A 24,994-nucleotide genomic window follows, 5' to 3' on the forward strand; every position below is an offset into this window, starting at 1 on the left:
AAATTTAATATTAATTGTAATTGTATTCTTAATATTGCAGTTGTAATCCACTGGTAGAGGGGAAGAGAAGGCCTGATGGCCTTATCTCTACCAGGTTAAATAAATAAATAAAAAATATTCCTGGTGGTGTGGAAGAGAAGGCCTTATGACCTTTACTCTACCAGAATAAATAAATGAATAATATTAATAATATTATTATTGCTATAACTACTGAAGCTTTCCAGGCGATGTGATAATTCGAAATTTTCTCCTCGGCTGACCTCTCCCTCTGGCACTATAAATTAAGGAGCTGGGTACCCCTAGACATCATTTAACCTTGAAGATGAGGAAGATGAACATCCTCGAAACGTCGGTGGATCACCAAGTTATGACCTGGCTGGAAGCCCGAGAAAATTTCGAATTATTATTGCTATTATTATTATTATTATTATTATTATTATTATTATTTTGAGACTATCTTATAGATCAGATGATGCAACTGGAAATGCAGCTGTTGACAATAAAAATGCCGCTTAGTGGTAAGATTCACATTGGTGAGTCATACTGTTGCAGGCCTGCCATGATGGACTGGGTCAATTCTGAGGTAGAACATCTCACTCTGTCATCCCCGCTTCACAGATCTGTGTCAGTAGATACTTGTGACGGATCCCAGGAGATTCACACATTACGTCAGGCAAAGAGCTTTACAGGCGCTTTAGAGGAACTGAGAATGGATACCACATCCCTTAACAAGCACCAACATCTCACTGTGGCGACTGAATCTCCAGTGGTAGCCCTGCCGTCTCGCTGTCCCTGCGGATGCATACAGCAAACTGCCTCCAGCAACATAAGCTTTCGAACACGCGAAAGAGATACGATGAAATTCTTCGTGTCTGGTCCTGAAATCCTCAATTATCAGGGTCATTCCCATTCTTCAGTCGACATTGCACCAATATGGAAGAAAGACTGCCGCATGTGGCTCTGGAAGGCAGTGTGCAATGCCAGGAAACAGAAGAGGCGGCTCGCAAAATTTCACTGAATGCAGTAAACTACGAAAATTTATTTACTTTTTTATCTTTCTTTTATTTACCAGGCAATTTATGTATTACCAATATTTCAAGAAACAACATGTTATTTATTGAAGGAATTTTAGATTATAATGTATAGTATAATCTTGAAATACCAAACGAGTTTTGCATAGCCAAATGTTGATAAATATATTTTCTAGAAACGATTAACAACTATGAAAAATTGTTTCTGTCTATCCACCAACTTCAACAGCCATATCAAGGTTGCGCTGTTGTTCAGGTGATGTCCCAATATCTAGCTCCTCGCCGCATTCAAATCTTGCAAAGTCAACTATCGAGACACCTGAATCTGCTAGAAACTGTCCCACCGTCTGTGATGGGTCTAACAGATACTCCTGGAATATCATGCATTTCTCTTCGTCAGAATTGCATGCTGGAATGTCCTCACCAGCTACTCCAATCTTGTTTGGATTCATACCTGAATAACAAAAAATAGTATCACTGTCAGAAATCAAAGACAGGTGAAGATACTGCAAGCATACCTTAACGTGACTACACATTTAATTTAGTGGAACTTTGAATTTTTTCCATTGTTAATTTACATCTTGTAAGTATATACAAAAAAATACACATAAATACAGAATATATAACAATATAAATTGAATAAAATAATACACAAGTATAAAACAGAGGATACAATAATAAATAAATTATGAACAGTAATCTCACTAGAGGTTTTGATTTATCTAGAGGAAATCAAAACTTGAGTGGGATTTAATTGGCTATTACACGATTAGAAGAAAGTACAGGGCTTATCAAAAGTCTGGTAACACTTTCAATATTTTATTACACAAAAACTACTAATGATAGCACTTTCAAATACACGTCAGTTTAAAGTCAAACTCTCAAAGTTCTGTTTACACCTTACAGAGATTCAATGTATGAACCACGAGTGACTCGGCAGATGTCCAAACAATAATCAAACTCTTCCCATACCCTTTTCAACATATCCTCTGTGACCGTGGCGGCAGCTTCTCAAATTCTGATTTTTAGTTCCTCTAAATCACGTGGCAAAGGCAGTACAAATACACAGTCCTATAGGTACCCCCATAGAAAAAAGTCACATGCAGTCATATCGGGTGACCTTGGTGGCCATGTCATGAAACATCTGTCCCTTACTCCAGCACGTCCTATCCAACGATCAGATATCTCCGTATTCAGGTAAGCACGAACTGCATTGTGGAAATGTGGCGGAGCCCCATCTTGCTGAAAGATGAAATCGTCATCAAGATCTTGTCGAAGTTGAGGCACCAACCATTGCTCCAACATGTCCAGATATGAATGTCCAGTCACAGTAGCCTCAATGAAACTTTAAGAGTTTGACTTTAAACTGACGTGTGTTTGAAAGTGCTATCATTTGTATTTTTTTGTGTAATAAAATACTGGAAGTGTTACCGGACTTTTGATATGTATATAAAGATTAGAAGAAATAAAGTGCTCTACTACAAAAAAATCTGTCGTCGATTTGCAAAAGGGGACATGTCCAAAATGACAAAGTGTTGGGAAATCACAAAATAACCATAACAGCCTTAAAATTAAAATATTCATGGATCCTGAATGTATGTACCCATAGTGATCTAGACTAGATGGCAATTCGGAAGGCGGGTGGCCACTAGATGCGCCGTAGCCTGTATGGCATGTGACGTCACAAGCTTGAACAGGAGAACCAATCAGAATCAGTCTATAACAAGCACTTCCTGAGTTCGTTTGTTCACATGCGAGTGTTTCAATACATTGAATAAGTAAAACTAACATTTACTATGTGTATGTAAGGTAAATAAATGGAAGAAGAGACTGTAAAAACGCTAGTATTACACAAGCAGGCGCGGAAAATAGTGTTTAAGATGTATAATTATTATAAAAACGTTAACGAGCAGAACGCTGCCGGCCATCTTGATGCTGGCAGCAACGTTGCCAACGTGCAAGAAACGACTGCAGAAGCATGTGATGTGGGATTGAGAAACGTGCAAAGAATATTGTTAGTGAAGGAAAGAGGGTTTGTTTGGTGTCATGCTTACAGTAATCAACGGCTAAGGTCATTATTGTCTTTTGATAATTTAAATTCTCTCCTGCGCTATTTGTATTGCACGTGCGTGAAGTACGATGTGGCAATGTTGTACACTGCCTTGCTCTCACTATCTGTCTCTCTCGACGCAAACGCTAGCAGACAACCTGCCTTCCGAATTGCCATGGACTCTAATTAGAAAAAAAAAAATATATATATATATATATATATATATGAACATTTTAGTTTATTAACTTATAGTTTTTGCGATTTTCCAACACTTCGTTATTTTGGACATGTCCCCATTTGCAAATCGACGACAGAAATATTGACTTACAAAAATACTAAACTGTATCATCCCATCATTACAAATATTATGCTAGATGGCAGTAGTGTGTTATGATGAGCTGTTCTCTTGTTACCAGTTGGGCCAACTATACAATCTTCATTGAACTCTATGAATGATTACTAGTCAAGGAGACTTTGTTGATTCAGTATCATTTTTATTAAAACAGTTGCATTCCACTTTGAAGACCTCCCTCGAAAAAGAGTGTAACATCAAATTAATAAAATCCGTGAGTGACTTATGTGGAAAAAGTAATTTTGAAGCATTTATTTATAACAATAAATGAATGCATCCAATAGTTGAATAAACTTGTATCTTTGATTAATCAGATGGTTCTGCTAGTAAATACAGGCCTAACGAAATATGTCCCTGAAATTATTTTCCTTTCCCTTCAAACGCATATTATAGATTTGATGGTTACTCCCAGATCAGACAACACATTATTACAATATCGAATTTGAGTAAAGTCTTACATTGTTACACAAAATTTGTGTATATGTAATATAACATATGATTAATCTATTTCAATACAAATTCAATATGCTAATATTTATTTATTTATTTATTTATTTAAATCCACCACCAACAGAAGCAGCTTCCAATTACAGGTGGCTTACACAGATACATACACAAAAATACAAATATTAACATACAGAAAACTTGATAAATTTTACAGAAGAAAGAGTTCGTCCAAAGGGCTGGATTCGGGAAGAGTACCTAAAATGCTCATTGCATTTCCACGCTGAATAGCAATACTTAAGTGTTGACGCAAATAAATAGTGCAACGGTAATCACCAGTAATGGAGATAAATAAATAGAAATAGAATATATAAGTAAAATAAAATGAAATAGAATAAATAAAATAAATCAGTGAAATAAATAAATAAAATAAACATACTACAAATAATATTAAAAATAAATAAATAAGTAAAATAAATTAAATGAAATAAAATAAAATAAATTAATAAAATAAAATAAATTAGTGAAATAAAATAAATGAACAGAAATAATTAAATAAAATTAAATAAATAAAAATAAAATAAATTAGCGAAATAAATAAAATAAATGAACAGAAATAATTAAATAAAATTAAATAAATAAAAATAAAATAAATTAGCGAAATAAATAAAATAAATGAACAGAAATAATTAAATAAAATTAAATAAATAAAAATAAAATAAATTAGCGAAATAAATAAAATAAATGAACAGAAATAATTAAATAAAATTAAATAAATAAAAATAAAATAAATTAGCGAAATAAATAAAATAAATGAACAGAAATAATTAAATAAAATTAAATAAATAAAATAATAAATAAAAATGGAATAAATAAAATAATTATATAAAATAAAATAAATAAATACATAAATAAAATAATATTAAATAAAATGAAATAAATAAATAATCTAAAATAATTAAACAAAATTAAATAAATAAGTAAAATGAAATAAATAAAATAGGTAAATAAATAAAATAAAATAAAAAACTAAAGTAATGTAACAAAATTAAATAAATAAATAAATAAAACAAATAACTACAATGCTCTTACCAATAATATGCTGACACATTAGCCTCCCTAGCTGTTCTATTGGAAGTTTGTCTGGTGTCTCCTGCTCTGTTCCTTGAGCTGCTTTCCTGAAGGCAACCAATGCCCCATACTTCCCATACAACGTCTTGTTGTTAGTGTTCAGGGGGGCTGGATGGGTGTAGCCTGCCACTAGAACTCCCTCATGAGCCTGGAAGCAGTAGGCACGTCGAAGGGCTACATTTTCCCCCACATTTCCAATTAACAGGGCCACATGGTCTGACAGTGGTTTCCCATCCTCTCCTGACAATGTTCTCAGTCTTTCTGAATCAAGCCCAATCTGCAAGAAACAACAGTATGTTTATACATGGTGTTAAAAAATAAGACATTCAATATTTTCATCATCAACCACAAATAAACAGATATTAGAACACACTCAAAACCAAGCTTTACATCTCATCACTGGTACAATCAAAACTACTCCAACTGAAGCCATGCAAATAATCACATCTAATAAATCTGTTGTAACAGACCTTGAAACACAAGCCCTTTTAACCTATGAAAAATTAAGAAGGCTTCCAAATTGGGATAAATGGAGTAAATACAAAGATTCTAAATTTACATTGAGGACCCAAAATGGATACATACAAGAGGTAGAAAAGCTTAAGCAAATTCTAGAAATACCAAGTGAAAAGGAAAACTTGATGAATCGATATAATCCACTTAATAACTTCAAAGTAGATTGCTGCCTTGATCTTGATGAAGTCTTCAACAAAAAAGATATAAATCCAGAAATAGCAAAAGCCATTGCCCTACAAACAATTAATAGAAAATATCCACAAAAGGACTGGTTGTACATTTACACTGATGGATCTCTCATGGATCAAAATGAAGGAGCTGGAGCAGGAGCTGCTTGCCAATACTTTTCTCTTTATAAAAATGTTGTTGTTGTTTTCTAATGCCAGGCGTTTGACAATAAAGTCATTTGACCTCTTGCACTCCAATATTTTTCAAAGATATTATCATGACCAGCCACTGAAGCACAGATTTTGAGGTGTTCCGAATCCATTTCTTGGTTTGAGTTGCACAATGGGCAGTTAGGGGACTGATATATTCCAATTCTATGCAGGTGTTTGGCCAAACAATCATGGCCTGTTGCCAATCTAAATGCAGCTACAGACGATTTTCGTGGTAAATCGGGAATTAACTGTGGATTATGATGCAGAGAGTTCCATTTTTTCCCTTGGGATTGTGTTATCAAATTTTGTTTGTTGAAGTCTAAGTATGTAGATTTAATAAATCTCTTCACAGAGTAATACATAGATTTAGTAACAGGTCTGTAAGTAGCAGTGCTGCCCTTCTTTGCTAAAGCATCCGCATTCTCGTTTCCCAGGATTCCACAATGGGATGGTATCCATTGGAATACAATTCTTTTATTGAGTGATATTAATTGAGAGAGCATTTTAGTTATTTCTGCTGTTTGAGATGAAGGTGTGTGTTTAGAGACTATTGATAGAATAGCTGCTTTGGAGTCTGACAATATAACTGCATTTTTAAATTTACTGATGTGGCATAGAAGATTCCTAAATAGATAAAAATGTTGGCAAGTACACAACAAATTTTGATGGCGAAGTTGAAGCCATTTATACATCACTTCAAAATGTATTTGTTTGGCTAAACCAGTGCAAAAACATAGTCATCCTGTCTGACTCCAAAGCTGCAATCCAGTCCATCAGCTCAACTACATCACCTAAAATGGAAAAAGTAAAAGAAATTCATTGCATGGTAAAACAAATTCAAATGCTAAATAAAAAAGTGGTCTTCCAATGGATCCCGGCCCACTGCGGACTGAACGGTAACGAGAAAGCAGATATGTTAGCAAAGAAAGGAACTTATATCAACTTAAAAACAAATTTCAAGTTCCCATATGAATCAATAAAGCAAGTCATAAAAAGAATAAGTTACAGCGAACAGGCAAAACATCAAAATTCAAAATGGAAAGAATCATTCAAAGATCCAAAACTAATTCCTGATCTACCTCGAAAATCTGCCGTGGCCATGTTTAGATTGATTACTGGTCGTGATTGTCTCAGTAAACATCTCCATCGTATTGGAGTACTGAATTCACGTAAATGCTTACTGTGCACCAGAGAAGAGGACATGGAGATGGAGCACCTGGCTAATTGTGGAACTCTTAGGACATTTGTGGACCTTCCATCAAAATATTGGGAAGCAAGAAGGATGATGACTTCATTGTTAAATCCAGAGCATTAGATACACACACACACACATATTTTCAGAGGTGGCAGTATTTATCAAAACGAGAAAACAAACTCTAATAAACATGGATCCTAAAATTAATATATTCCGAGATATGAATACTTATTCATCAACATCATAGAAAATGCTCCATGTGATTTCCATAAAAAAATTCAATATTCTGAGAGGTGGTAGTATTCATGAAAACGAGAAATCAATCAATCTTCTTAATGTATCCAGCCGTTTGCTGACAACATAAAGTCCACTATAGTCCACTGTAGTCTATTCAGTTGTTGTTTTCACGAGAAATGAGGGGTATTTTGATCGGTGTTCATTATAGATGCCTGTTGCTAGTAGCCAGAGGTGGGGTGTAGTCAATATACGTGGTACGGTCATTAAGTTCTAAGACTTGACGCCTAGAGGGTAGGCTCCCACAAGAATCTGGATGTATCACAAGATGCCGCATAACACGGCGTACATCCTCAAAATAGTCTCCGTTGGCCGTTATGCACGTTTGCCAACGTTGATATAGCTGCTGGAAGCACCGTTGAAAGATGTTGGCAGGAAGGTCCCGTATGGCTTCTCTTGTGGCAATCATGATCTTTTCGGAAGAATGAACTCTACGCCCACATAGGGTTGCTTTCATGCGAGGAAAGAGAAAAAAATCGCATGGTGCGAGATCAGGTGAGTACGGAGGGTGTGGAAGAACTGTCACCTGTTGTCTTGCAAGTTCCTCTTGGACAAGGACAGAGCGATGTGCAGGGGCGTTGTCATGTAGCAACAGCCAATTCTTTGTACGCCATAGCTCAGGTCGCTTACGGCGAATTGAATCTCGTAAACGGCCAAGGATCTCTTTGTAGCGGGTTTTGTTCACAGTTGCACCTTCTGGGATGAATTCCATGTGAACAATTCCATTTGAATCAAAAAACAGTTCAAGCATCACCTTGCCTTTTGACCTGTCTTGTCGCGGTTTTTTCTGTCGTGGTGATAACGGCGTTTTCCAGGTGGCGGATTGTCGTTTCAGTTGCGGATCGTAAAGGAAACGCCAAGTTTCGTCTCCAGTTATTATCCGGTTGAGAAACGTCGGATCATCGTTAGCACTACTGATGAGGTCACCACAAATCATCATGTGATCATCACGTTGGTCTTGCGACAGGATTCGTGGCACACTGTGCTGGGTAACACGAGACATGTTCAGGTCATCAGACAGAATTTTGTAGCAAGTACCATGGCTGACCCCTACTGTTGCTGCAATATCGTCTACCGATTGGGAGCGGTTAGCATGCACCAACGTTGCAACTTCTTGGATCTTGCGTTCAGTTCGAATTGTTTGTGGCCAACCAGTACGCACATCATCTTCCAAACTGTCTCTTCCGTGCAAAAAACGTCGGTGCCACCTAAACACAACACTGCGACTCACAGTGTCCTCACCGTAAACTTGCTGCATCATTTGAAACGTTTCGGCAGCAGTTTTGCCTAATTTCTGGCAGAACTTGATGTTTGCCCGTTGCTCAAACTCTGACGTCTCGAGTTCCGACGTGCGCATTCAAATCACCGTCACAACAAAGACCGTAGTTCTGCTTACAGTGCATGCACTCAACTGTCTCTTGTTGGGTCGAGAGACTAACTGACAAAGTATCATACCATGGCGCCACCTATGCACTATAGTGCACCACAACGCCACTATGCGCTCAGTATTAGAACTTAATGACTGTACCACGTATACTGCAGGGCTGTGTCTTCTGCAACTGGTACTGATGATTTTAATTTACTTCTTTTGTGGTTTATGGTACCCTCTCGTGGTACTCACCTTGTCGTGGTGAGAGGGCTTCAACTTGTTTAAGCTAACAAGGAACAAAGAGGTACCCACATAAGCTGCATTACCAATCTTTTCAGATTGCTGATATTTTAAAATTTTACAAATTTGCTGACTACAGAATTTTTAATCTGTTTCGTGAAGATAGAGGGGGTGGAGGTGTTGTTACCATGACCCACAACTCCATTCATGTAATTGAATCTAAACACCAATTTAAAGGCCAAATTGAATACATTAGGACAAAATTATTACTTCAAAATAATATTTCATTTTCACTTGTCAATGTATTATATACCTCCAAGCCTAAACCTAGTAATGGATGATATAGAACAATTGATCCCATCTGATCGCAAGTTTATTATAGTTGGTGACTTTAACAATAAACATCACATATGGAATAATGAAAACGAGAAAAAAAATCTAATAAACATGAGCCCTAAAATTAAATGTTGTATGGAACAAGGACTTTGAAACTGGTATTATAAGAACGGTGTACCTTCTAATGTGAGCTCTTTGCTTATTTCTTATTTGGTACACTGTTTACTGCAGAGATCACTTCATTACCCTTTTATGTGTTGTATTTCCGACAGGACAGTGTCTACCATTCTTTGTTGTACTTCTTAAATATGACGTAACTTATCAATAAAAACATGCATATTCTCGGCATGGTCATTACCTTAGTTAGTGCATTGCCAGTACCCAGTTTGCCGGTGGCAAATCTCAAACAGGCATTGGCTACAGAGTCCACCATTGTTTGGAAGGTTTTATTTCGAGCCACAAAATCCGTCTCACAGTTGACTTCCACGATAGTCGCAGTGCCCTTGTCCACTGCCACCCCAACCAGGCCTTGTGCAGTCGCTCTTCCTTCCAGCTTGGTTGCCTTCGACCAGCCAAGAGCCTGGGCTTGTTCTTTCAGCCATGCTTCTGCCTGTAGTGGAAGTTCATTTGTTATCAGTTACAAACAAATGGCAGGAGATTCGTGATTGGTGGTTGTGTGATTGCATGGGTTTGGATCTTTGTAGGTTGTATGGAGCACCAAACTTTGAAGCAGCATAGAGTTCTAGGTATGGTGTTACATATTATATAGGACAAGTTTACAATAAACTTTATGTGAATGGGATAGAAACAAAACTAAAGATACAGTACTTAAATCTTGTCAGAAATAAATACGAAAATAAAAACCCTAGGCCTATACATATGTTACATTATTCTTATTGAATTTGGTATTCCCAAGAAGCTAGTTCGATTAAGGGGAGAGGATAGTATTTTTTTTAACTTTTTTCCTATTTGGTGTAAAATATTAATTTTTTGTATGTAGAGAGCTCATAGCTGTGGCAACTCAACCAAATAAAAATAATAAAAAAAAAATTATTTGGGGGCCCAAATTTGAACAAAGTATACCCAATGCAGGATGGTACTAAAACTGATATATCTAAACCGTTTTTAAAGATAGATTCAAACAATTTTTTGCAATGTATTTGCAAAAGCATGTTCTACAAACTGTCTGTAACAGAATTTTGATATTAATCCCTACGTGTGTAAAATAAACAATTAAAATTTAAGTTAACAACAATTTTCTGATTTCCTTTCTTGCAAACAAACAGACGTATTTTTTAAATGAAAGCAATTAACAAAATTCTGTTACAGAGAAAAGTTTCCTAATAGTCTAAAGAATGTGTGTTATAAATTTCATGCATGTATCTTTAATAGTTCAGAAATTATATCCATTTTTGTCTCTCAATGTAGCAAAAAAAAAAAAAAAAAATGAAGTTACTGGAAACCGATAAAAGCGGGCGTGTGATTCAAAAATCCATAGCTCAGGAAGTTTAAAAATGACGTCTCAACATTCGATAAGGGTACAAATACCCACAAAATGTTATTTAATGCATTTCATACATATCAAAATGTATTTTAAAGAAAAACAATTTTTTTTTTAATTTATTTTACCGGAAATAATAATAAAAGTGGGCAAGTGATTTAAAAATCCATAACACAGGAAGTTTAAAAATTGCGACTCAACATCCGATAAGGGCACAAATACCAACAAAATGTTATGCTATGCATTCCAAACATATCACAGAGTATTTTAAAGAATTTCTTTTTTTTTTTTTTTAATTTACTCATTTTTCACCAAAAAATACCATCCTCTCCCCTTAATTAAAATGTGTCTCAGTGAAATGTACAGTAGTCTGTATAGGCCAGTTTCTATCAGATGCTTTTCCAATTCACTGTGAGCTAAAGCAAGGAGATGCATTACTATCTTTACTTTTTAACTTTGCTCTAAAACAGTTGTCATCAGCACTCGCTGAAATAGGTAACGGGTAAGCAGTGCAATGTAATATGCCCCGTCGTGCAGCAGGAAGAGGGAGAGAGCATAACTGACAGCAGCCACGGATGCATGCCAGTGAAATGTCTTACCTACGGGTAAGAGATGCTAGCCCGAGGGTGCACTGTGCTGATGACCGCTGCTCTAGAATATGCCATTAGGAAAGTCCAGAATAACAGAATTGGAATTGAACGGGTTACATCAGCTACTTATTTATGCAGCTGAAGTCAATATGTTTGGAGAAAATCCACACACTATTAGGGAAAACAAGAAAATTTTACTTGAAACAAGTAATGAGATAGTAGGTCTGAAAGTAAAGCTCGAAAAAACAAAGTATATGATTATGTCTCGTGACCAGAACATAGTACGAAATGGAAATATAAAAATTGAAAATTTATTGTTTGAAGAGGTGGAAAAATTCAAATATCTTCGAGCAACAATAACAAATATAAATGACACTCAGAAAGAAATTAAACGTAAAATAAATATGAGAAATGCCAGTTATTATTAGCTTGAGAAGCTTTTGTCACCTAGTCTGCGCTCAAAAAAAGCTGAAAGTTAGAATTTACAAAACAGTTATATTACCGTTTGTTCTGTTTGCTTGTGAAACTTGGACTCTCACTTTGAGAGAGGAACAGAGGTTAAGGATATTCGAGAATATGGTTCTTAGGAAAATATTTAGGGCTAAGAGGAATGAAGTTAAAGGAGAATGGACAAAGTTACACAACACATAACTGCACGCATTGTATTCTTCACCTGACATAATTAGGCACATTAAATCCAAACGTTTGAGATAGACAGGTCATGCAGCACGTATGGACGAATCCAGAAATGCATAGTGTTAGTTGAGAGGCCGGAGGGAAAAAGACCTTCGGGGAGGCCGAGACGTAGGTGGGAGAATATTAAAATGTATTTGAGTAAGGTGGGATATGATGGTAAAGACTAGATTAATCTTACTCAGGATGGGGACCACTGGCGGGCTTATAGTTTTATAATAGCGTGCTATAGCATGTGCTTAGATATAAACAGTATTTCATAAGTATTAATACATGAAGTGCTCACCTGTTCTATGTCATTATTATGCAGTTCAAGAGCCTTTCTGCAATTGGCAAATGTGTAACCCGTTTTCTTCCGGAGTTTTCCCAACAGAGACTTATTAACAGAACTCCACGACGGTTGACAAGAATGAAGGTATCGTACGAGGCGGCTGCACAGCATCTGTTCATATACAATAAATAATAACCAAATACACAAAGAAGATAATTGCTATAACATTCGCTCGTCGAACATGAAATATTGTACCATTCCAGACTTTAACTAGAAAACAAAACGTGTAATTTGAGTCTGAAATAGGGGAGCCAAGAATTTTAGTTGGTGAGAGGCTCTACATTATAACATTTATCGTTGTGTAATTTCTACTGGGGATCACATTCGATAGGACGTTGAATATCATGATATCACTGAACAGTGAAGGTCCCTGGATTCTGGACTCATTCTATCTACGGCAATAATTACATTCTGGGTGTTTACCTTTACATATATTTAAGCTGTAAAACTATGAAGACAGGATTTTTCCGAACTAAGCTGCGATTCACGCGTGCCTTCTATTTTAAATTGATAGTATTGATAAGGCAAAAAAACGCTGAATCTACCACAGATAAAACAAGAAAAACATTACACCGGCTGCTACTGGAACAGCTGTGTACGCTCCAAGAATACCAACGTACCAATGTTCAATGTAATTATGATATATATTATACATAATAATTGTTATAATAAAATATTCTTGTTACGTATTCCATTTATTATTTTAAATCAATATTAGCTGTCTGAATATCACAACATTGTAGGATAAATTTTGCAATGAAAGAAAGACATTGGTCATTCGATTTTCATGTCAAGAAAGTCTATGTTGGCGGCGCTGTTACACAATGAAATATCTTTCACGGAGAAATTTTTCGGAATAAACATGAATCCGTTGCCATGGAAACCACCATTCTAATGTTTAACAATATATTAATTTGGTGAAAGAAAAGGCATATATATGTCTCTCCGTTTCGAGATTTAAAAACTAATTATATGTAAGTAATAGAACCTGTCGTATTTTAAGCATGCTCAGTATTCTAAGATTACTTTTCTATGTACTACCGGTATTTAATGAACAACAATGTGTATAGTGAACACGTTTTACCTCGCATAATCTTTCAAATGTCAAACCAACTCTATAAAAATGGACAGGGTGCATTATTTGTTGCTATTATTTATACGTTTATTTTGTGCGAGACTGCTCTTACTTTCTTTATAGTAAGTGAAACTTACAGCAGAGTCCGTATATACCAGTTTCTATCTGATGCTTTTCCAATTCACTGCGGGCTAAAGCAGGGAGATGCACTATCACCTTTACTTTTTAACTTCGCTCTAGAATATGCCATTAGGAAAGTTCAGGATAATAGACAGGGTTTGGAGTTGAATGGGTTACATCAGCTTCTTGTCTATGCGGATGACGTGAATATGCTAGGGGAAAATCAACAAACGATTAGGGAAAACGCGGAAATTCTAGTCGAAGCAAGTAAAGCGATAGGGTTGGAAGTAAATCCCGAAAAGACTAAGTATATGATTATGTCTCGTGACCAGAATATTGTACGAAATGGAACTATAAAAATTGGAGATTTATCTTTCGAAGAGGTGGAAAAATTCAAATATCTTGGAGCAACAGTAACAAATATAGCCTAAATGACACTCGGGAGGAAATTATACACAGAATAAATATGGGAAATGCGTGTTATTATTCGGTTGAGAAGATTTTGTCATCTAGTCTTCTGTCAAAAAATCTGAAAGTTAAACTTTATAAAACAGTTATATTACCTGTTGTTCTGTATGGTTGTGAAACTTGGACTCTCACTTTGAGAGAGGAACAGAGATTAAGGGTGTTTGAGAATAAGGTGCTTAGGAAAATATTTAGGGCTAAGAGGGATGAAGTTACAGGAGAATGGAGAAAGTTACACAACGCAGAGCTGCACGCATTGTATTCTTCACCTGACATAATTAGGAACATAAAATCCAGACGTTTGAGATGGGCAGGACATGTAGCACGTATGGGCGAATCCAGAAATGCATATAGAGTGTTAGTTGGGAGGCCGTAGGGAAAAAGACCTTTGGGGAGGCCGAGACGTAGGTGGGAAGATAATATTAAAATGGATTTGAGGGAGGTGGGATATGATGGTAGAGACTGGATTAATCTTGCTCAGGATAGGGACCAATGGCGGGCTTATGTGAGGGCGGCAATGAACCTCCGGGTTCCTTAAAAGCCAGTAAGTAAGTAAGTAAAGCGATAGACTTAAGAATACTGCGTAAGTACGTATGTTGTTATTCCATTACTGAATGAATTGTTTTTGATGCAAGGAAGATCTTTTCTATGTACCGTATTTATTTTCTTATACCATAAACAAAAATGTTTTTTTAATTATTGTGACACATTTTCTAACGTGTATTATTATCATTATACCTGGTGATATATAAATATTCAAGCTTTGGATTTTCAACTGTACATTGTACGCCGAAATATTATCTTCATTTGAAGATAGTTTATAATAGATATTTATGCGTTTTTCTTTTGTAATACACAACCCAATTAAATTATAAGCTGTCTTGCCGAACGTGGTGATATAGCCTACGCTTAGCTTTGATGCTCCTTGGAAGGCATGGATATTGGTACGATTCCTATCCACAGCATTGAATTTTTCCGTTGCTAGTGTGACTTAAGTTATTTTAGGTGGAGACTCGGTGTCATACCTACCATCGCCAGGAGAGTCCCACTCTATATCTGTCTATAACGCCCAAATATAGTTTGGTGCTAAACCTTACTATACTGTACCGTATATCAAAACTATCAGTAGACAAATTAGATCCGTTGTAGCGCTGTGCGAACATGACGTGGCATTGCAATAATAAGGATTATTTTGATTGGCATGAACCTGCTCGTTTTATGTTAATATGAGATATGAAAATGAAGAGCTTCAGTTCCGCTGCACTTTCTTTCACATCTCAGTGGCGGACCCGTTCAGATTTATGTTCTTTTCCAGATGCTAATATTCCAGATTTTGGTTTACCAAGAACATTTTTCGTTTTTGTCGCTCTCTTTACATTACTTGATAATGACAATAACAATAACAACAGTAACAATAACAATGACCACCTCTGTGATGTAGGGGTCAGCATGCTGGTCTCTTACACAGAGGGCCCGGGTTCGATTCCCGGTCGGGTTGAATTTTCTGGTTGAGGTTTTTCAGGGTTTTCCCTCAACCGTAAGGAAAAATGCCAGGAAATTCGAGCCACAACATACCTGAATATCACCGGCTTCATTTATCACCAAATCATATTTATAACAAATCAGTAATATATCTACAGAGTACAGACGCCATCTATTTCACAACAATAGAACCAGTCTTAAGATATAATCAGAAATGTTAAAGTGAGTATAAATAACAGTAAAAAATATATAAAAGCAATAACAATGATAGTGAGGGAAAAGGAGAAGGGGCAAAAACTACTCAAAGCTAATTAAGATTTGAGGAGAAAAATTCGCTCCGGCGCCTGGGATCGAACCCGGGTCCTTGGTTCTACGCATCAAGCGCTCTGACCGCTGAGTTATGCCGAACTCAATCCACAGCACCGGACCGAACCCTCCTCCTTGAATGTTTCCCGGTCCGGTGCTGTGGATTGAGTTCGGCATAGCTCAGTGGTCAGAGCGCTTGGTACGTAGAACCAAGGACCCGGGTTCGATCCCCGGCGCCGGAGCGAGTTTTTCTCCTCAAATATTAATTGTCAATATTACAGATATTATTCTGTAGGACAAATTAATAAAAATATCTTTAATATACTGAAATATAGGTACGGTACGCGAGCACCCGTCCTTGCAAGGAGTTTTGGGGCAGAAGGTAAGAAACTATGTGAGCTTCAAGCTGATAGGCTGCCATTTCATTGAAGGAACCTAGACAAATGTTGAAGAGAAAAGGGCGAAAGATGGTGGCTATCTATTCTTATTTTGTAACTAGCTGTACCCGCGCGTTTCGCTGCACTTGTTATAAATAAATATTATTGACTTAAATCTGTTACATTTTCAAATATAGCTTCGTTATTGTTAGTTAATAATTAATTTATTATCAACTAGCCGTACCCGTGCGCTCCGCTGCACCTGTTAGAAATAAATATGAGGTAATTACATAATTAAAATAGGACGTTTGATCCAGGGAACATTCGTGTTTGTTAGAAGGATAAATCGTTTAGTATATTACTTAATTGAAATTGTATTTAAATAATTAAAATGCGATCATTTTGATCCAGAGAGCACTCATTTGGTGCAATGACAATTCCTTTAACATGTTTCTTATTTGTTATTACATGCAACCATAGTTTAATGAAGATTGACATATCATTTAGTTTTAATGTGTAAACTTTATATTAGTTGCTATATGTTTCCATTGAATTATGGTAATAACTTAATTTTAACCATTGTTTTCTACGTCTTCAGTAAAGGGCGCTTGGCCCACTATGGTTCTGAACCCTTCAAATAACTTAAATAGTGATACAGTATAAACAGTGATATGTAATTATATTTCTTTCTTTCGAAAATGTAAGAATTCACGATCTCCTATGTACCATTGCCCTGGAATGAATAAATGTTTTTCTTCCTACTCAAAATTTTTATATTTTGCACATAGGAATTACTGCAGGAACAACAACGCTACAATCTGAGGCGGCGGTGAAAATGTATTGTATTGTTATTGTCCAAGGCCCCTTATAGACGAAATCATTTGTTATTTCATTGCACTGTCTTAGATAGCGTTATTTTAATTTTAAAACTCATTTATCTCATTAAATATCAGTCCTATCAAAATTTTGCAAAGAATAAAACTTATCGGAAATCATTTTTAAAGAAACTTTTGTTATGTAACATTTTTTTTACAAAAATCAATAATAAGCGAGATATTTCGATTTATTTACTTCAGGCCCCCTTATAACACCCCTTTTAAATAGAGTATTTTGAATGCCATATAGCCTAAAATCTAAGTTACAACGAACTTAATTTATATTCCAATTTTCATATAAATCGGTTCAGTCATTATCGCGTGAAAAGGTAACAAACATCCAGACAGACATACAAACAAAAATTTCAAAAAAGCGATTTTCGGTTTCAGGGTGGTTAATTATATATGTTAGGACCAATTATTTTTGGAAAATCGAAAATTACCAGAAAAATTACGGCTACAGATTTATTATTAGTATAGAAAACGTCAATTCTTTTCTCTATGCAAGAATTTCATGCTTCAGGGCTTCCACGCTTTTATTAGTTTCCGAACAAATTCCACAACTACAACTGAGATTACGTCTTCTTAATACGTTGTCCAAGCACTTCAGGAAAATCACGTGCAAGATGAGGACCATTTATTACCGGCGTTTATGCATATTTTTCAGCTACAGAAATCAACAATTTCTGAACCGACTCTCAAAGACCCCAGCAGAAACTTCTCTGTCTGTACAAACCTACTAAATCCACAGGTGTATGGGCGAAAAGTATTAAGACTCTCGGCCTTGAGGTAAGTCACCACAGTTCAGCTGTTGCTTGAATTTTGTCGAGTATAGCGCTCTCCAAATTATGCGGGAGAAAATTAAACGAACGATACTGCGAGCGTGTGGTCGAGATTTCGTCACTGCTTCTAAAAATTTAGAGTGGATCAACCGGGATTTGAACCCAGGCCCCCTGGCTTCAGCACTGAACCACTCTGTGTCGGTTGCCTAAACAATCATAAGCTTCGTGAAAACACACCATGATTTGCAATAATTACTTCTGTTTCAGGTTAGTTAACAAGGAAGAATGAGCAAGAGCTCGACTTCCAGATCTCCGGGGAAGCGTTCAGCCCAGCAGTCAGGGGAGCAGTCGGCAAAATACCGCAAGCTAGCTCTGCGTGAAGAACGGAATTTGACTGTTGAAGAGTTGTTTTCTCTTCCCAAGTCCGTCCTTAAACCTCCGACCTCTCTCAAAGAGAGAAAAGATTTCCTTAAGAAAAATAAATCACGACTGCTCAAGGAGAAGGAGTCTGAGGTGAGATGAGGAATCAGGTCACTATCAGGGCTCGAAATGGACGTTTTCACGAACCAGAACGCTCTGTTATTTTCACAGACACAGTGGTGTTGATGACGACAACGACAGAATTAAAGATACCCAGTATTACCATGCTAAATACAATACCGTAGCCTATATATAATTAACGTTGAAATATTTATAGACACATCAATTAATATAAACTTTTCAGACACAAATCTTCGGTAGTTTTTATCCCTTTATCATATTTAGATGGACGGAAACCACGAAAGGTATTCACTTCATTCAGCCGAAAAAATATGCACTGAATAAAATGCATATATCTTTAACACTAGTACTCCGATAAGTATATTATTACTCATTGTATCTCACCTTAAGTTTTTTTTTTTTCTAACATCACATATTCATTTTGTATGAGGTCTCGCCCACCTCATTGAATACTACACGGCTACTATGAAGTAGCCAATATGTATTATTACTATTTAATACGAGAAAAATTCGTACCGGCACCGGGAATCGAACCCAGGACCTCTCAGCTCTGCGCGCTGAGCGCTCTTTCCAACTGAGCTATGCCGGGACACGATCCACGGCGCCGGCCGAACCTCTCTCATAATGCTTTTACGGCCTTACTACCTGCATTTGAGACGATGCAAGTCATATATGCAGGAGCGCATATTTAAATGACTTTGTGGCCATATTCAACATCAGTTTGTGACAACTGCTAACAGTTAATACATCACATATTCATTTTGTATGAGGTCTCGCCCACCTCATTGAATATTACACGACTACTATGAAGTAGCCAATATGTATTATTACTATTTAATACGAGTTTTTTTTTCTAAAATGTAACTTCCGCTATTGTTTCGTATAATTAAAAGTGGTAGAAGTCAGTGGCATGTATACCCTTTGTAAGTTTTATACCGTATCATGGAAATTTGAATCCATAGACCATGGGTTCCGTATCTCAAGTTGCTTGTCTAGGACCTCTCTATAGTCAATAAAAATAGTTCGGTGTTGTTCATTAACACCCTGTATACATAAAAAAATAGAAAACAATAAAAATCGGTGATCCCAAAAGAGTATCACCTACTTGTTAGATATTATTTCTAACAACATATCTCCAGAGCCGTGTTTTTTTGTATTAGTGATAAATGCGAAAAATGATTTTTAGTTGTCATTTGAAGAGGTGGATTCCAAAGTATCTTAAGTCCAATTTTTAGATTTTAACTTGCTTTACTCACGTTTTAATTTATCCTTTTCAAGCCTATATAGAACTGTATAAGTTTATTTAACAGACTCTCCTAAGTCTTGACTTAGTATCTGCATAACTTATGTTTTTTCAAACAGATCTAAGGGCGTCAATTTTATTTTATCAGTTTTTGTTATTTTTCTCATAACTTGTCATTTGGACTTAGGCCAGTTTGCAATCCACCTCTTTGTTTAGTGTTAAATATAGTTATATATGGTAATATTTTTCACGCCAATTTTACGTTTTCTTACGAAAGTCTTAATTTGCGCGATAAACACGGTAGATAGTATTTTATGTTGTATTCATTTAAAAGAAATTATATCTTGTTTTTCGTATAAATACTTGCTACATATTTTAACCTTTTAACTTTCTCTTGAGACTGACTAAAATTTAGTTTTTTCTGTCAGTTAATAGCTTGACTACCCCTTGGGAACATTGCTTTTGGCCTGTATGAACATAAAAGAAGAATTTTAGCTGTACTTCGTAGGTACAAAAATGTAGTGAAACAACTCCGCATATTTCAGCACAAAAGAAGGAATTTAACGGTACTGTACTCCAGGCAATGAATCTACCATTTTTATTTCTACATAGTAGGGTTAACAGTAAATTGATGGTGTGAAGATGGGGCGAGAAACATAAATGTGTCTTCTTTGGGGTGGAATACCTTAGCCATGGGTTTTATCTAAGTGATAATGATATTGTTACAAAAGGCCTTTAATGAAATGGGAAAATATTGCAACTTCTTTTAAGTTGCAGTTTGTCCATTTCACTGATTAGGAGTTAACAGTAAGTTTAAGTAATAACTGTGTTAATTATTTCACAACATCTTTCCATCCTTAACGTCCTCATACTAAATAATATATCAGGCAATTTAATAATAATAATAATAATAATAATAATTTTTCATTCATTAGTAGTTTTCTAGCCAAGGGTAGATCTTTCACTATAAACCCAGCATTCTCCAATCTTTTCTATTTTCTACCTTCCTCTTGGTCTCTATTATGATCCATATACAATTAAGGTTACCTTAGTGTCGTCCATCATCTGATATCTTCTTCTACCCCGAACTTTTCTCCCGTTCACCATTCCTTCTAGTGCATCCTTCAGTAGGTATTGTCAGACTATTGGATCTATGCCCCTTCAGTGCTGTCGTCGTTCTTGGAAAAGTTAACGCCTCTACTCACCCCATTCCACCCGTTTCTCTCCCACTACGTCAAACAGCAGGCCACGAACCTTGCCGAATAGGTATGTTGCCAAACTTCCGTCAAACAGTGTCATGTCTCTTGAATATTGCTTATAATACTGTAAGGTTAATTATTACTTATTCATAATTTAATTTAAGTAGGTCTAATGACGCTGATTGACTTATGCAAAATGCTATTGCTTGCTTAATAATATTTCTTTCACCACTCCGTGCTGCAGTATTCATGTTGAGTTGACAACACTGGACTGCAAGTGCAAATAAACTGTCCCGCAAGAAGGCTCAAAATTGTGAGTAGTGGGGGAGAGAAAGAGAGAGGGATAGAAAAGAGAGAAATAGGAATACAGGGAGAGAAATGAATTGCCGGGGCTGAAAAGAAATTAAGGTTCAGTTCGCATATCTTACGGGGACACAGATCCGATGGTCGGACTATAGTTTCTTCTCAGCCAATTCCTGGCCAGTTTCAGCATCATTCTTCCTTTACCCACTCTTTTCAACACAGCTTCATTTCTTATTCTATCTGTCCATTTCACACGCTCCATTCTTCTCCATATCCACATTTCAAATGCTTCTATTCGCTTCTCTTCACTGCGTCGTAATGTTCATGTTTCTGTCCCATACAATGCCACACTCCACACAAAGCATTTTTCACTAGTCTCTTCCTTAGTTCTTTTTCCAGAGGTTCGCAGAAGATGCTCCTTTTTCTATTAAAAGCTTCCTTTGCCATTGCTATCCTCCTTTTGACTTCCTGGCAGCAGCTCATGTTACTGCTTATAGTACACCCCAAGTATTTTATTTTTATTTTAGTAGGTTATTTTACGACGCTTTAACAACATCTTAGGTTATTTAGCGTCTGAATGAGATGAAGGTGATAATTCCGGTGAAATGAGTCCTGGGTCCAGCATTTGCTTATATTGGGTTGAGAGAAAACCCCGGAAAAAATCTCAACCAGGTAACTTTCCCCGACCGGGAATCGAACCCGGGCCACCTGGTTTCGCGGCCAGACGCGCTAACCGTTTCTCTACAGGTTTGGACACTCCAATTATTTGAAGCTGTGCAATTATAAAACTGTATACAAATAGTGTGAGTTATATTTTTATATGTGTTTAAATAGGTTTTCGCTTTCAAGCAAATTTGGTAGAGGAGATGTGAAGGCAAACATATTATTTTATTGCGAAATTATCGAGAAAATTCGAGTCTTCATTCAACACCGAGAAACGAATTTTTGAAAGTAACACGCGAAATTTTAAGAAAATTATCAACAGTAATCTCACTAGAGAAAATCAAAACTCGAGTGGGATTTAATTGACTATTACACGATTAGAAGAAAGTACATACAGATTAGAAGTAACGGAGTACTCCAATACAATAAAATATTAATTGACTTACGAAAATACAACTGCCTTCAAATGTATTATTGTACCATCTCAACATTACAAATATTACTCTAGATGCATGCCAGATGGCAGTAGTGAGCAATGCCTTCTCGAGAAGTTCTCGATCTATTATACACGATGGCAATGTTACTAGTCAAGAAGGCTTTGTTGATTCAGTTTCATTTGTATTAAAATGCAACATTCCACTTCAATTATCCGAATCCCAGTAATCAACGTCACTTGACAGATGATTTTCAATAAATCTTAATATTAAACAATCTCTGATACGTGACTATAATATCATATAGCAGAAGCTATAACATAACCTAACTAATATACACAAGTGTTAGAAAAGTTTCAATTAACGACGATGACATAAAAAATAAACATGAATAATTTTAAAAGGAATAATTATTGAATGTACAATTTTCAAATTTGAATGTGGTTGGCGGTTCAATTGATGTTATATTGGACGTGTGCGTAATAGAAGTGGAACTCGTTGATTTAGGCCTACATGGTGTATTCAACTTATTCAGGATTTCCGAATGGTGCTCTTCATTTATTTGTAAATCGGATTTCAGAAGATGCATAGGTATGATCAGTGATTTTTATTAATTCTTGTTCTTGAATGCCAATGCGAGTCATATTTGAAACTGCTGTGCATCGACTGGAGTGGTTTGTAATTTTATATATATTTTTGACGTCCAGACCAACGCAGTTTCAAATGTTGGCAAACAAAGAAACAAATGCTAGGGACGCGATAAAATTAAACAAATGCTAGGGACGCGATAAAATTAAACAAATGCTAGGGACGCGATAAAATTAAACAAATGCTAGGGACGCGATAAAATTGTGCGATAAGCAGCCATGATTGGTTGAAATACGTCCTTTCGTACCGTTTTATTGGTCAAAAGTAATATGACGTAGTAAGAGTGTAATAGTCACCATAAAAGCACGGTTCTGCATATCGCTTAACCCTTTCTAACCCAAATTAAATTTACAAGCAATCCATGTTGAAACAAATAGCTGTATTAGAACCAATTCAGTGACCAAGTTACGGGAGTGGCAACATTTGAAACAAAACTATATTGATGAAAATGTATTGAAATAGAAGTTATCCAACAAAATTTACCTTCATATGTAACACACAAGTATATAAATACTATAAAGTTAATTATTGCCATATGGTATCTATAGGTAAGAAAGGGTTCAAATCTTCCATCAAAGGCGAAAGAGGAATTTAAGTGATCGGGTAAAAATGTTCATTTTAACTGTGACAACGTGAAAATAACACGTGCTTAAAATGTGTGTTAGGTGGCATTCATTTTGTTATCTGGTTGCAGGTCCGCGTAAAGTCATACACAGCTCTGAGGAAGGAGAGAGAGGAATTTCGCAAGAGGCTTGTCACACTTATTCTAAAACAGGATGAAGAAACGCCTGAGCCATCTGAAATCCCCACACCAGATGAGATGGAAGTTCTCAGATATTACTACTACATCCACCACGGAATTGATACAGTTCACGTCGCACCGCTGGAACAAAGATGGCTGAACAATATATGTGCACAGATCCCAGCTAAAATGCAGACATTTAGCAAACTGAAGGAGCAGCTGATAGAGGAAGTGAAGGAAGAGTTCATGCTGAACGTGAAGAAGGCGATTGTTGACTTCGTGTTGCAGGATCCTAGTGAGAGTGACAACAGGATCAAGCAATTCGACTCCGTCCACAGGCGGGAGCTGAATGAGACGTCCAAGACATGGCGATGCAGCTTCGTGAAGGCTGCAGCGAAAATAAAAATGAATCTGCACACAGTGAATCCTTGTCTAGCGCAGGTACTGGACCTCTGGCACAAGTCCTTCAGGTAGGCTGACATACTATGCTTTTGTGATTGTCATTCATGAAAATTGTTAACTTACGTTTCTTAAAAAAAAATACTCAGGACTCCTTTATGGTAAGTTTATTAGCTTGGACAGCGTCTGAAATCATTTGAAATTTCAAAGACTGCTTTGGAGAATGTTATACATTCTGCAAAATAATCATTATAATCCATTTTACTTACATATATTTTGTCATCATCATCACAATTATCATAGCCTATCATAACAAACAAACAAACAGAGAAACGAAAAGAAACAAGCAAAGAAATATACACGCAAAGAAATAAATAAACAAACAAGAAACAAACGGAGAAACGCACAAAGAAACAAAGAAATAAACAACCCAGCAAATAAATAAATAAACAAAGAAAGAAAAGAACTAACAAAGAAACAAATAAATGAATGAATTAATAAGTAAATAAATAAACAATGAAACAAAAAACAAATAAACAAACAGAGAAACGAACAAAGAAATAAAAAAACAAGCAAACAAAGAAAGAAAAGAATTAACAAAGAAACAAATAAATAAAGAAATAAACAAACATAGAAACAAACAGAGAAATGGACAAAAATAAACAAAGAAATAAACAAACAAGCAAATAAATAAACAAAATAACTAACAAAGAAACAAATAAATAAGTAAACAAATAAATAAATGAACAGAGAAACGAAGAAAGAACGAAACAAATAAATAAATAAATAAATAAACAAAGATACGAACTAACAAAGAAACAAATAAGTAAATAAGTAAATAAACAAATAAACAAACAATCAAATAAATGAATAAACAAAATAACTAAAAGAAACAAATAAATAAATAAACAAATAAGCAAACAGAGA

The 24,994-nt window shown here is 35.8% G+C and overlaps 2 protein-coding genes across 3 annotated transcripts in view; one reads left to right on the forward strand and one right to left on the reverse strand.

Moving 5' to 3' along the window:
- Positions 1-568: 568 nt before the first annotated feature.
- On the reverse strand, positions 569-13,054 carry mEFTs (elongation factor Ts, mitochondrial). Of its 2 annotated transcripts, none has more exons than XM_069842370.1 (5): positions 12,999-13,032; positions 12,409-12,564; positions 9,697-9,948; positions 4,970-5,285; positions 569-1,485 (listed from the first exon to the last, which is right to left on the reverse strand). In XM_069842370.1, exons 2-5 carry the CDS (start codon positions 12,562-12,564, stop codon positions 1,241-1,243), a joined length of 969 nt encoding a protein of 322 aa, XP_069698471.1. In that variant the 5' UTR covers positions 12,999-13,032; the 3' UTR covers positions 569-1,240. The 2 variants fall into 2 exon arrangements, with proteins under 2 accessions (XP_069698471.1, XP_069698470.1); XM_069842369.1 differs by having other exon boundaries at positions 573-1,485; positions 12,877-13,054.
- Positions 13,055-23,629: 10,575 nt separating this feature from the next.
- The window catches only part of Dhc36C (Dynein heavy chain at 36C), a 152,725-nt gene continuing 151,360 nt past the window's right edge, over positions 23,630-24,994 (forward strand). The window contains exon 1 of the mRNA XM_069842371.1: positions 23,630-24,138. Coding sequence (XP_069698472.1) covers positions 23,747-24,138 — 392 coding nt within the window. The 5' untranslated portion in view covers positions 23,630-23,746. The remainder of the gene's footprint in view (positions 24,139-24,994) is intronic.

Source organism: Periplaneta americana, chromosome 12 (assembly GCF_040183065.1).
Source record: "Periplaneta americana isolate PAMFEO1 chromosome 12, P.americana_PAMFEO1_priV1, whole genome shotgun sequence".
In the NCBI taxonomy this organism is placed as follows: domain Eukaryota; kingdom Metazoa; phylum Arthropoda; class Insecta; order Blattodea; family Blattidae; genus Periplaneta; species Periplaneta americana.